This window comes from Chionomys nivalis, chromosome 3 (genome assembly GCF_950005125.1).
Source record: "Chionomys nivalis chromosome 3, mChiNiv1.1, whole genome shotgun sequence".
NCBI lineage: Eukaryota > Metazoa > Chordata > Mammalia > Rodentia > Cricetidae > Chionomys > Chionomys nivalis.
In genome coordinates, this window is record NC_080088.1 from 57,395,903 (window position 1) to 57,409,120 (window position 13,218).

The 13,218-nt window shown below is 40.8% G+C and overlaps 1 protein-coding gene across 1 annotated transcript in view; it reads left to right on the plus strand.

The window, feature by feature from the left end:
• Impg2 (interphotoreceptor matrix proteoglycan 2) overlaps positions 1-13,218 on the plus strand; it is a 61,958-nt gene that overhangs the window by 19,727 nt on the left and 29,013 nt on the right. The window contains exons 8-10 of the mRNA XM_057765723.1: positions 3,984-4,145; positions 8,412-8,470; positions 11,056-11,076. Coding sequence (XP_057621706.1) covers positions 3,984-4,145; positions 8,412-8,470; positions 11,056-11,076 — 242 coding nt within the window. The remainder of the gene's footprint in view (positions 1-3,983; positions 4,146-8,411; positions 8,471-11,055; positions 11,077-13,218) is intronic.

Here is a 13,218-nt window from a genome sequence, read left to right on the forward strand (position 1 = left end):
TATAAGTTTTAAAGTACTGCTGGCTTTTGTTGGTTAATTTTGTAGACCGCAACTTTACTGAATTTACTTGTGAGCTCTAGCAGTTGCACACGTATATAGCCACATCATTTGTAAACGCACACCGTGTCTTAACTTCCCCTCCTCCAGCTTGGAGTCCTTTTCTTTCCTTCTTTTGCTTCATTTCAGTGGCCGAAACTTCCAGTACTGTGTTAAGTAAGTGTACACCCTGCCCTTCTATGTTATAGTGTGGCTTTTCGCCTTAAAGCTCACAAATCAACCTCGGCTAGCTTCAAACTTCTTGCACTGCTTCCTTACCCTTCTCAGCTTTCATAGACTTGAAGAAAATTCAGGCCTTCTTCTGTATTAGACTGGGGAGAGGACGAGCAAGCTAGTGGGACAGTCAGAACACACATATTTAGTTAGAAGTCTACTGGATAAAGTCTGTTTATGTGGGTGTCACTCATGGTGCTGCAGAATTGCTATAGTAACAACACCAGTGACTTCAGGTTGTCACCGTATCAGACACAATGATGATAAAACATTTAAAATAATTTTAAATTCCTACAATATAGCCCAGACCCCTAATGTGAACACACATTGTTAGATCAACGCCCCCTGTGGACTCGCTTCACTGCCTTCCATCTGTACAGACCCCGAGCTTGCAGAGTTCTAGAAAGCAGAGGACAAAAACGACGAGTTATTTATTGTGTTTTGCGTTTGTTATATCTACTTAGTGTGAAGCATTATGTCCATTCTGAGACTGTCTTAGCTATTACCTCATGAGCAGTTGTAAGCCTGACTGCCTCATTTCCCCATCATGGATCTTCATTATTTCAGTAACTTTTATTTCTTTGTTGAAACTCAATGTTGTATCTATCCAGTTCCTTCTCTTCAGCAGTTCTTCCTTCAGTCTTGTCTAATGTTTTGTCAACTGTCCCCAGAGATTTAAGAATCCCTGCTTCATGGTTTTGACTTTCAACAAGGACAGGGCTTCTAGTTGGTACTTACCTTTTGTGGTCTTTAAAATTACAGCTTATGTCGTGAAGGAATAGTATCTGCTTTGTGGAAGCTGATACCATTTATGTGAAATTGTCTTACTGGTGTCTTGTAATTTCTGTTTGAACATCTTGACATCTTGGTACCTTTCTTACTGTTTCTTACTGTCTTAAATACCACTTAGGTTTTCAAAACATTAAAGCAATCAGCATTTTAGGAGTTCTTCAGAGTTAAGGTTACTAAGTATATTTTTAATAAAAATATTAGAAGTAGAAGTCTCTGTCCAGTTTACTCTGATGAAATTTAAAGATAAATTTATTTATTTATAAAAGACTTATTTATTAATTATGAGTATACAATAGTCTATCTGCCTTTATGCCTGCACACCAGAAGAGGGCACCAAATCTCATTACATATGCTTGTGAGCCACCATATGGTTGCTGGGAATTGAACTTAGGACCTCTAAAAGAGCAGGCAGTGCTCTTAACTGCTGAACCATCTCTCTAGCCTGATATATTTATTTTAAAAATTGTATGTGTGTTCGTATGTGTGTGCTTTACATTCATGTGTGTGAAGGTGCCTGTGGAGCAGAACAATGCACCAGGTCCCCTGGGACTGGACTTACAAGTGGTTGTGAGTTGCTTCACATGGGTGCCGGGAACTAAACCCAGCCCTCTACAAGGTAGTAAATGCCCTTAGCTGCTGATCCATCTCTCCAACCCCAAGATGAAATTTAATAAACAAAAAGGTAGTCTGTATAAAACTCCACATACCTAACAAGTTTTGTCATTAGTAGTCTTAGCATTACTAAGCAGTAAATAGAAGGTACTTTGCTGGAAAAATACCCAAATGTAGTAAATGGTCATGCAATATTAGATTGCATTAATAAAAATATAAACTCTGTTAAGTAGGTGATAGTGCTACCATATCTTAATTAGAACTCATGTATGGATGCCACACTCTGAGGTAAATTTAAGGTCACTGGAAATGCCAGGAGGAGAGGAGCCAGTGGCGGGTCAGAGGAAGCTTCCTGGCATCTGTGAAAGGCCCTCTGTGATTGTAGTTTACTTGTGAACCAGGGCACACAACGTTTATCAATAATGGAACTTATAGGGAGGCAGTTTGGGTTTACTTTCCCGACTTTGGCAGTGTTTTGAAAGCGTGCGAGCCTGCTCTGAAAAGCATGTCTGTTTCTGACGGCAGCTCTTTAAGTGGAGATGGGCAGTCTTTTTTCAGGGATGTTGTGGAGAGAGTTCAGTAACCAGAGGGAATGGCAGTGATCTTCAACGTTCTTTCCTGTTCTGAAACTTGATAGGCTTCTGAGAGCCATCAGATGAAAAGTGTACAGTGCAAAGGGAAGACCTCACCCAGTGTGTCTGGTCTCAGCCCAGCTATTGGCTCACTCAGCATCTTCAGGCTGCTTGTGCATCCTTCCCATGTTTCTATATGTACAGTGGAGGCACTCGCCTGGAATGGGCTCATTTAAATGCGCTGCATAAGCAACTATTACTGTAGTGTTCTAGTAGTAATGCTAGAATTCCCTCATTCCTTCTAAATTTATTAAGTAAACTTGTGAAAGAAGCTACTGCTACCTTCATTTATTCAGTCCTTGATTCATATGAGTACACTTATAGTTTGTTATTTGTGTTATAATTCAATATTAATTTTTTTGCCCATGTTATATCAGCTTTGGTCACTGGAAGACCTGGATTTATTTTATTTTCTTCTTTTCTTTTTGAGATGGGATCTTGGGTCTTCACTTTGTAGCTCTTGTAACTCACTATGAGGCCCAGGCTGACCATGAACTCTTGGTGTTTGTCCAGCCTCACTCAGCCTTCTGATTGTGGGAATATAGACGCACACTACCACACCAGCTTCTGATTGTGTGTGTGTGTTTGTGTGTGTAATTTCTGCGATTGAACCCAGGGTCTTGAACATGCTAGTCAAATGCTAGACTTAGGTTTTTTTTTTTTTTTTTTTTTTTTTTTTTTTTAGACTTAGGTTTTAATGTCACAGAGTGGAGCACAAAATTTGTCGTGGTTTTGATCAACGGCAATTATTGTTTAAGGAATGACCTGTTTTTAAGTTGGTGTAGTGTATCATTACAGAATATTCCAAGTTATCTAAAGAGATTATTGCTCTGCTTCCTTTCCTCTAATACATATTTATATGCCCAGATTTTCTTCATGTTGCTTCTGTTAGAATAGTACATTGTGATTAATTTAATACAGAAATAAACATGAGAATTCAGCCATATTGTATTAAGCCAGACATTCAGGAATTTGCAAAAGTATAAACAATGTCACTTTCCCACTATTTTCAGCGTCATAGCACGTGTTGTTGACTTTTGCATAAAATTTGCTTACTCTGCTATTATTATTATATTTGAGACAGGGTGTTCCTATGCAGCCTTGGCTGGCTTGGAGTTCACCACGTAGACCAGGCTGTCCTTGAACTCATAGAGATCTGCCTGCCTCTGCCTCCCAGTGTTGGAGCTAAAAGCATGTACCACTATACCCAACCACTCTGCTGTTTTTAAATGAATTAGTATATGTTTTTCAAATTTATCTTTTGAAAAGTTTGTTGGTAAATATTTAGAGTTATAATACTTATCAATAAAACTTTTCTGAGTTGCTGAGTTATTTTCAAGAGACTAAATGGATTTTTGAATCAAAATGTTTGAGAACCATCTCCGTAAGCCATGTTTTGATGAAATTATAGAATATTCAACTATTTTCTTACTCATCTTGGTAGTTTCCTATAGAAATATTCTTGCTCTCCCTCATCAATGTGTGCTGAAACAACATACAATTGTATAGTGATTATAACATTCACATATATCCTAAAAGTTATTCAATTTGTTGTAAAATTAAATACTACATAAAAAGTTATCATTAAATGTAGTATCTGGAACCCTGAGGGTAATCAGTAAATATTTATTGACTGAATAAATAAATACTGATATTTATTATTCTTTCTAAATCCAGATCAGCAATGAAATTGAGGAGGTGACAGAGGGGCCCACACAGCCTGCTGTGGAACAGATAGCTGAATTCAGCATCCACCTTCTGGGGAAGCAATACAGCAAAAAGCTGCGGGACCCCGCCAGTGCCCTCTACCAGCTCCTTGTTGAAGAGTTTATTTCAGAGGTGGGTGATTTTTCTTTTTAAAGTTTTTATAAGAAACTTTTATTTATTTATTTTAAACATGTGCATTATGGGAAACAAACATCACCCATGCAGGTGGTTTATTTGACTGTTTCACATGATTGCTTGTTGGGGATTAAGTTTTTCATAACCACAACAGTGCTTAAAGGTAAGTTGAGAACTCAAGCTGAGCATCTGCTGGGTTCCTAGGGTTCAGAAAATGTTGGGAAACGTTCAGAGAAAGGTCAGCTCTGTCACAGAAACCTCTTTCTGCCCGTTAACAAGCAAATGCTCATTGCAACTCAGCGCAGCCGAGGACACGCGGGCTCTGTGCTTTAATTTCGACTTGTCAATGTTTGGAGGAATGGATGTCTCTGAACAGCTATGTGCTGCTTATCTTTTTTTTTTCCTGGAGAGAAAATTAGCTTTAATTTTTAAAATTTCATCTTTATTCTTTTGTTTGGACATTTTTAAAGTAGTTAACTCACAGGTACAAGTGCAAAGTTGAGAAGCACCAGAAGGGATGTGGAAAATAAATCCCCTTTGCCTCTGTCCTCTGGCTCTGGGCCTGGTGAGAGTTGTTTTTTTGGGGGAGGGGGGAAATTTTCTAAATAATCATGTGCTAAACCATGCTGTTACTTACCTTGTGAAAGAATTCTGGATAGAGTTTGAACTCAGAATTCTTCCATTACACATCAGCCATACCTGGAGCCCTTCTAGTGTGTCTTTGTTCTTCCGTAGCATCGCCTTGAGTGCCATCTGCTCGTCTATGTGATGACTGAACACACTGTTTCTTCCTGTTTGTTTCTTTTTCATCCCTACTTGATTGACTTCTCCTTGACCAAGTTTGTTAATTCCATTACCTTGGCTTAATTTCCTTCCCCGGTCATTGTGTCCAGATGGGAAACAAAAATATGCATCTGTCAGCCAAATAGCATCATTGCAGCCTTCAGACATGGGGAGGAGGGTAGGCCAGACGATTCTTTTCCTAAGTATGCGGCCAAGTTGCAAGGCTGTATGGTATGCAGGAGAAATGTCAGCCAGGCCAGTGGCCACCTGGCATCAGATCTGTCCTGAGTTGGCTGTCTGGCCTTCCTGCCTGGAATAAGTAGCCTTTAACCAGCTTCAGTGTTTCAGCAAACAACCACAGAAATGACTGGAGATTTAGAGAAAAATCTAATAAACACTCTGAAAGGTATTCCCTCAGTCACGACTTTATGAAATATGTGGCCTCTGAGCTGAAGTAGTTTGAGGGTGATGAATGGTCTGGGCCAACCATGAGCCACCCCTTCTCCCTCTGACTAGCCTCTGTACCACCTTCACCTTCTGACCTGGAGTGACACGTGCTCTGATAACTATTTCTTTGTGTGGAAGGCTGTGTGTGTGTGCTCATGCACGCATGTGTGCGTTTGTGTGCTGTACACGTATATGCTTCAACCTGCATGTGGAGGTTTTTGGTTCTTTCTTTATGCCTTGTTTAGGCAGGGTCCCTGTTGTTTGCTGATGTGTGTATCAGACTGTCTGGCATGCTAACTCCCAGGCATCCTGTCTCTAACCTCCTGTCTGAAGCACTGGGATCACATATGCTCTTCATGGCATCTGGCATTACATCAGTTTCTAGGAATTTGAATCCAGACCTTCACACTTGCATGGCAAACCCTTCACCCATTGAGCCATCCTCCCAGCCTCCATTTGCCTTTCAAAGTGGTCCTTCCTTGTTTCCTGTACAGAGACTCCTTCAGAAACTATGAGTTTCTCCATTTCAACTGTATCACGAGGCAGGAGAAAAAGGAAAGGGCAGTGTAGTTCAATGGGCAAACATGAATGGCAACATTAGAGATAAGCTGACTGGCAAGTAACTTCTGAGCCAGCCATCCTCGAATTCTTCATTCTTAAAACAAGATCTTCAGTAAACCAAGATTTAAAAAAATCCACAGCCTGACATTATGAGGGACTGGTTAAAAGCTTTTCTGTGATCCTGGCCAAGTGAGTGCCATTTTAGAGTCTCAGTTCTGTCATTTATAAAATCAGGGTAGTATGTATGTCTTGGTGGCACTTCAAAGATTAGAAGTAGAGTTTCCGAGCCCCAGGTAGAGCAGTCGCTCAGTAAGTTGTACCTGTTCCTAATATGGGTGCTGACAAAATGAAATGATTTCTTGCACTGGATCTCTGTGCAGTAGCTAACTGCATGCAGTGACTTAGAACACCTGTATATGTTTGGACCCAATCCCAGGCCTGGGCCCTTGGTAATAATGGCATTGTGCAGTTGATGGGATGCTTTCAGCTCCATTCATTTTAATGTTCAAAGGTTGATGTGGTGGAAGGTAGGGCAGTTTTAGTTCCAAGAGGAAAGCTGATGCTCATTCAGTTGACCAGCAAATGCACGACCTTAGACTTCTGATTCTTGTTGCTTTTCTCCCAGATCATCTACTATTTGTTCTTTGCTCTTTGACTCTTTTGGGGTCCCACCATCCAGCTCCCAAATAAATCACAGAGAGGCTTATTGCTTTCTTATGAATGCCTAGCTTTAGCTTGCCTTGTTTCTAGCCAGCTTTTCTAACTTAAATTATCCCATCTACCTTTTGCCTCTGGGCCTTTTCTTTTTCTTCTTAAAACATACTTCTCTATATCTTACTCTGTGACTGCTGTGTCCTCCTCTCCTTGTTTCCTTACTCCTCCTTTTCTTGCTGCTTGATCTCTCTTCTCTCTGTTTACGGCCACCTATCCTTTCTCCTGCCTCGCTATTGACTGTTCAGCTCTTTATTAGACCATTAGGTGTTTTGGAGTGGCAAAGTAAGGCAATTTCACAGCGTTAAACAAATGCAACATAAAAGAATGTAACACATCTTTGCATCATTAAAACAAATGTTCCACAGCATAAATGAATGTAACACATCTTAAAATAATATTCCACAACAGATTCTTACTTCTACGGTGTCCCTCTGCCCTTATCCTGCAAGTATTTACTCCTTCTTCTCAAATACGAAAACACAAACTACACAGGCAAATGCTTTATAGATGTGAATCCTTTATTTGTGTGTATACGAGATACATACACATCTTTGTGAGCTCACATGTGTGTGTTTGCACATGTGTGAATGTGTATATGGATGTTGAGTGTTTTCTTCACTTACTCTCCACCCTCATTTTTGAGACAGGATATGTTCCTGAACTCAGAACTCACTGACTCAGGATGACCAGCAAGCCCCAGCAGAGATCTTCCTGTGCCAGCCTACCCAGCACTGTAATCACAGGCTTTTTCACGTGGGTGTTGGAGGTCAAACTAGGTCAAGCCCTTGACCGATGGAGCCATTGCCACAGCTCCTTGAATTCTTCATTTTTAAAACAAGAAGATCTGCAGTGAACCATGATTCCAAATAGTTTTACTCCCCTGATTTCATGAGGTTGTGGTTAAAAGCAGCTCCCCCGAGAAGTCTATAAAGTTCCCTAACATTTCCATTTTTCTTGTGTTTGCCCTATCCATAACTGGTGAGCCACCTTTGGAATTATTATGGATTAAATATTGAATTTTGTTCAAATACATAGTTTTTATATAATTAGATTATTTTTGCATTCCCAGTGTGGCATTCTTTTTCTTTCTTCAGTTGCTGAGCTTGTATGGACAGATGTGGTTGCATTTTAAAGACTGAAACTAGCTATCACGGATATGATGCTCATAAATTGATATTTTAGCCAGAGGAGTTATCTGGCCACTGCTTCTTAATCTATTTTGTGACGACAAGTCTGTCTGGGGATAACTCGGGCCTTGTAGACTTTTGTTGACTTCTGTGTATTCCTATTTCTCTTGTGATGTGAGGACAGGAAACAGACTCTCAGACACATTCACACTCAAGGAAAACAGACGCTTGACTCTGCCAGGGTGCCTGCTGGGGCCAGATTTCCAGTTGGAACAGTAACATTTAAAAATGCTGTTATACAAATACTATTATGGCTTCTTTTGAAATGGATGTTTTTTCTTAATATTTCACACAAAGGAGGAAAATGTTGCTTTAACTAATAAGACATGTGCTTTTCTAAGTTACAAAAATAAAATTAAGGTACATTAAAGTCACGAAAGCTAAAATGAAAAAGAGATGATGATAATATTGCAGTAAACACTATTTTCTAACATTATAACCTTTAATCTATGTGTCTGAGCTCCGATAATTGTAAAATACAAGTGTACTTTTTGTTCTGTTCTTCAAAGCGTTGAAATATTCTTTCGCATAGTCCACATAGTTATCTTCTTTATATTTGTGTTCTGAACAGGTTGGAAACGCATTCACAGGGTTGCCAGGATACAAGGACATGCGTGTTCTTGAATTCAGGTAAGGAGATGTACTCTAAGAACGCGAGTGTGCCGTGCTGCTCTTTGTCTGAATGGACTAGCCTGGTGTTCCCCACACAGATTCTAACAGCACGCGAATGGAGTGCTGCGATAATGTTACTTCTGGTGAATTAATTAACACTAGTTTTGTGCAAATGAAACTGAGTTAATGAGAGTCAAAGTAATGTATCCATGGAGATGTAGCTCGGTCTGAGGCTGGACTATAGTAAGATCCTAGGCTTTGTTTAGACCAGGTATGCAGATCTCATTTGGCACTGGACCCTGGAGTCAGACTAGAAGTCACTTCAGGCTTTCTCTGAAGCTTCTCAGTGTTGTAGTGAGGTAGCTGTCAATCCTCAGGGCAGACACTTCTAGCCCTCCTTTTTTAGAGGGACAAACAGGTTAAAGGAATCAACTAACCTACTGTGGACAAGCAGCTCTCACTTGAGGGTGGAGGGAGGGACTTTGAAATGAAATAGCAAATATTCCAGGGCTTGCTTGTAGTGGGGAGCTGCGGGCCTCTTCCCACAGCCCGGTTCATGGCTGCCTGGCTAGCTTATGTCCCAAAATAATGACACACAAACTGTATTCTTTTTTTTTTTTAATATTTATTTATTTGTTATGTATATAATATTCTGTCTGCGTGTATGCCTGAAGGCCAGAAGAGGGCACCAGACCTCATTACAGATGGTTGTAAGCCACCATGTGGTTGCTGGGAATTGAACTCAGGACCTTTGGAAGAGCAGGCAATGCTCTTAACCTCTGAGCCATCTCTCCAGCCCCCACAAACTGTATTCTTTTAAACACTGCTTGGCCCATTAGCTCTAGCCCTTACTGGCTAATTCTCATATCCCGATCAACCCATCTCTAATAATCTGTGTAGCATCAGTCTTACCAGGAAAGATTCAGCATGTCTGACCTGGCGGCTTGCTTCATCGCTTCTGGCCCTGAGAGGAGCTGCCCTGCATCTTAGCTCACTTCCTCTTCCTCCCAGCATTCTATTCTGTTTACTCCACCCACCTAAAGGCTGGCCAATCAAATGGGCCAAGGCAGTTTCTTTATTAGCCAATGACCTTCCTCCATCACTTGCTCTTTACCTCCACATGAGAGTCTTCCATTTGGGGGCCGGGCAATTGCTTTTTCCCGGATGTTGGATACTGGGACACAAGTTGGGGCTGTGCTTCATGTTCTCAGCAGTACTTGTGGTGGCAGCAATCACAGCAAATATTTATGTAGCACTTATAGTGTGTCTGTGTGGGTATGTGTGCACCTCTTTCTCTCTCTCTCTCTCTCTCTCTCTCTCTCTCTCTCTCTCTCTGTGTGTGTGTGTGTGTGTGTGCGTGTCTGTGTGCATGGTGCCCAGTTTCCTTCTGTAAAGAAACCAGAACAGAGAAAATTGAAATCACCAACCCAAGGGTACGTAACTACCTGGTGCAGGGAGGCAATGCCTGTTGCACTATCTACTTGACCTTATGCCACAACAGCCCTTCCAGCTGAGCGCTGCAGCCCTTCCACGATGACCAGAACAAAGGCCGTTGAAGATCTCACTCATCTGGTAGCCTGTGGCACACATGACCTCTAGAGTCATTTTGTCTAGCTCATCTGGCTGAGAATGCTCCTGTACACCTTGGGCTGAATGGTTCTGAGTGGAGTACTCAATCTCAACGTTTCCTCTGAATAAAATAAATTCACCTATGAGTCCCACTTTAAAATGCTTATGCAATAGTCTCTTTACATGCAAGGTGGATATTAGCAGTCCTTAGTGAATCTTAATGAGGATTGAGTGAATTAATTTTTGTAAAGTGCTTAGCACAGTTTCAGGTGTAGGAGATATTCAATTTTTTTTTAAAATTTTTGTTATTTTGTGTATATGGGTGTTTTACCTGCATGTAACTCTACACTGCATGTGTGCAGGCCCCCCTTCCCTAGAAGAGGCTAGAAGAGGGTATAGGATACCCTGGGACTAGAGTTACAGCATGTGAGCTGCCATGTTGGTGCTGGGGATCCAATATGGGTCCTCTGGAAGAGCAGCCAGTACTCTTAACTGCTGAGCATCTTTCCAGACCAAGATCATCTGTTTGATGCCCGTTTTATAAAATGAACAAAGACTGAACACCATGCAATGTACCGGAGGCTAGCTGGTCAGACCTTTACCAATGGTCTTAGTACAAGTGCTCTTAACTACGGAGCCATCTCTCCAACCTGCCAGTCCTGATTTTAATACCAACAATTGAAATCTTCTGATGATCTGCCAGTAAGTTGATTTACAGAGATGAATCACACACTTAAGAAGTATTTTTAGGGTAAGTTAAAAAAAAACCTATAAAACTCTTTGGCTTTGAGATGACTTCTCTCTTTCTTCACCTTCATTTCCTTTTGCTTTTTGAGACACAATCTTTCTATGTGGGCCTGACTGTCCTAGAACTTAGTATGTAGACCAACAGCTCACTTTCTTTTTTAACTTCTAGCACAGTGTAGATCTGATTTGGTTACATATTTTCTTTAAGAAGACATTTCAAATAACAATGAATGATGTGACAATTACAAAGATAATTGAACTCTAACGGATACTTCTGTTCTTTTCAGGTCTCCTCAGGAAAATGGCAGGTAAAAGTCCCTTTTGGTATTTCTGTGTTGTCCACTGTTAGTATCTAGTGCTAGGGCCCAGAAGAGCACAGCTCAGGTCTCTGGTCTCTCCTAGTCTCATTGTGCGACTCCTTATAGGCCAGAAGTTGGCAAGCTACAAAAAGCCATGATAAACATTTTAACCTTTGAAGGCCATAGAGTCCCTATTGCAACTTCTCATGCCATAGACACAGGAGATGCATTGTTAACTAAAGAGGACAACTGTTCCCCAGTGAAGCTTTATTTGGTCACTGTCTGTGGTGGTACACACCTATAACCTTAGTTCTTAGACCGGAGGCAGGATGATTGCCAGTTCAAAACCAGCTGGGTTGCATAGTGAAATTCTCTGTCCACAAACTTGCCAAGACAAAAATCATTTTTTTTTAAAAAAATAATTTAATTGATTTTTATTTTATGAACAGTGATTGGTGTTTCGCCTGTATGTATATCTGTGTGGGGGTGTCACATCCCCTAGAACTGGAGTTATAGACAGTTATAAGCTGCCATGTGGGTGCTGGGGAATTGAACCTGGGTCCTCTGGAAGAGCAACCAATGTTCTTAACTGCTGAGCCATCTCTCCAGCCCAATGAAAACCATTTTATGAACACTAAAATGGGAGTTCCATAGACATTAGGCTGAAGTTCACTCATAGGCTAGGATTGAGAGCTGACTGACTACTATTTTAAATAAGTTAATTTAAAATAAGAATAAAACTCATTAGCAAACACACTTTCAAGTCCTCTGTGCCATTCAATCAAATGAACTTTAAGGTGCATTTGATGAAGGTGATACCATTGAACTTTATGATAGCTTATTTGTAAAGATATCTGTTCTTGAAATTTTAGGAAGCACAATGCAAAGACACAATCAGTCACCTCTTTTTTGAAAGTTACTGGTTTTGTGCATGGATTTTTAATTTACTTCTCTTTAAAGTCTGGTAACTACAAATGGATTCCATGAAGCAAATTTGTGGCTAACTATAGAAGTGTTCAGTGATTACAGAAATGTTTCTTCATTGCAGTCAGCCCAGCATCTTTGGCTTCCACATCTGTGTATCTGTATATTCAGATACTGCTCATGAAAACACTATAGAGCAGAAATTTAAAAAGGATAATGTAGTGAATGTATACAGGCCTTTTTGGGTTGTCATTATGCCCCAGATAGCATTTACATTGAGAAGCATTCTAGAGAGGATTTAGAATATTGGTTCTCAATCTAACCCACAGGGGTCACATACCAGATATTTACATTATGGTTCATAGCAGTAGCAAGACTACAGTTATGAAGCAGCAATGAAATAATTTTATGGCTAGGGTCACTACGACATGAGGAATTGTATTAAAGGGTTGCAGTAGGAAGCTTGAGGACCACTGTTTTTAATTTTATTTTTTAAACAGTTTTTTTTTTAAATTTTACATACCAATCTCAAGTTCCTCTTCCGCCCCTCCTACCAGTCTCCCCATCTACTCCTTGGAGAGGGTGAGGCCTCCCATGGGCAGTCAGCAAAGTCTGTCATATCACTTGAGGCAGGAACAAGGCCCTTCCCTTTGTATCTAGGATGAACAAGGTATCCCTCCATAGGGACTCCAAAAAGTCAGTTCATGCACCAGGGATGAATCGCGCCCCCAATGCCAGTGGCCCCACAAATTTCCCAAGCCACACAACTGTCACCCACATTCGGAGGGCCTAGTTTGGTCCCCAGCTGTCAGGACGAAGCCACTGAGCTCCCACTAGCGTGGGTGAGCTGTTTCTGTGGGTTTCCCCATCACAGTCTTGATCCCTCTGCTCACATTATCACTCCTACCTCTCTCTGACTGGACTCTGGGCAGTTTTGTATTGACTTCCATCAGTTGCTGGATGAAGGTTCTATGATGACAATTAAGGTAATCAATCTGATTAGAGGGCACCCTCTCCACTATTGCTTAGATTCTTTTTTTCTTTTTATTTTTTTTTTACTGATTTTATCGAGCCTTACATTTTTCTCTGCTCTCCTCCCTTTTCTCCCCTCCCCTTCAGCCCTCTCCCATGGTCCCCATGCTCCAAATTTACTCAAGAGATATTGTCCTTTTCTACTTGCCATGTAGATTAGATCCCTGTATGTCTCTCTTAGGGTCCTCATTGTTG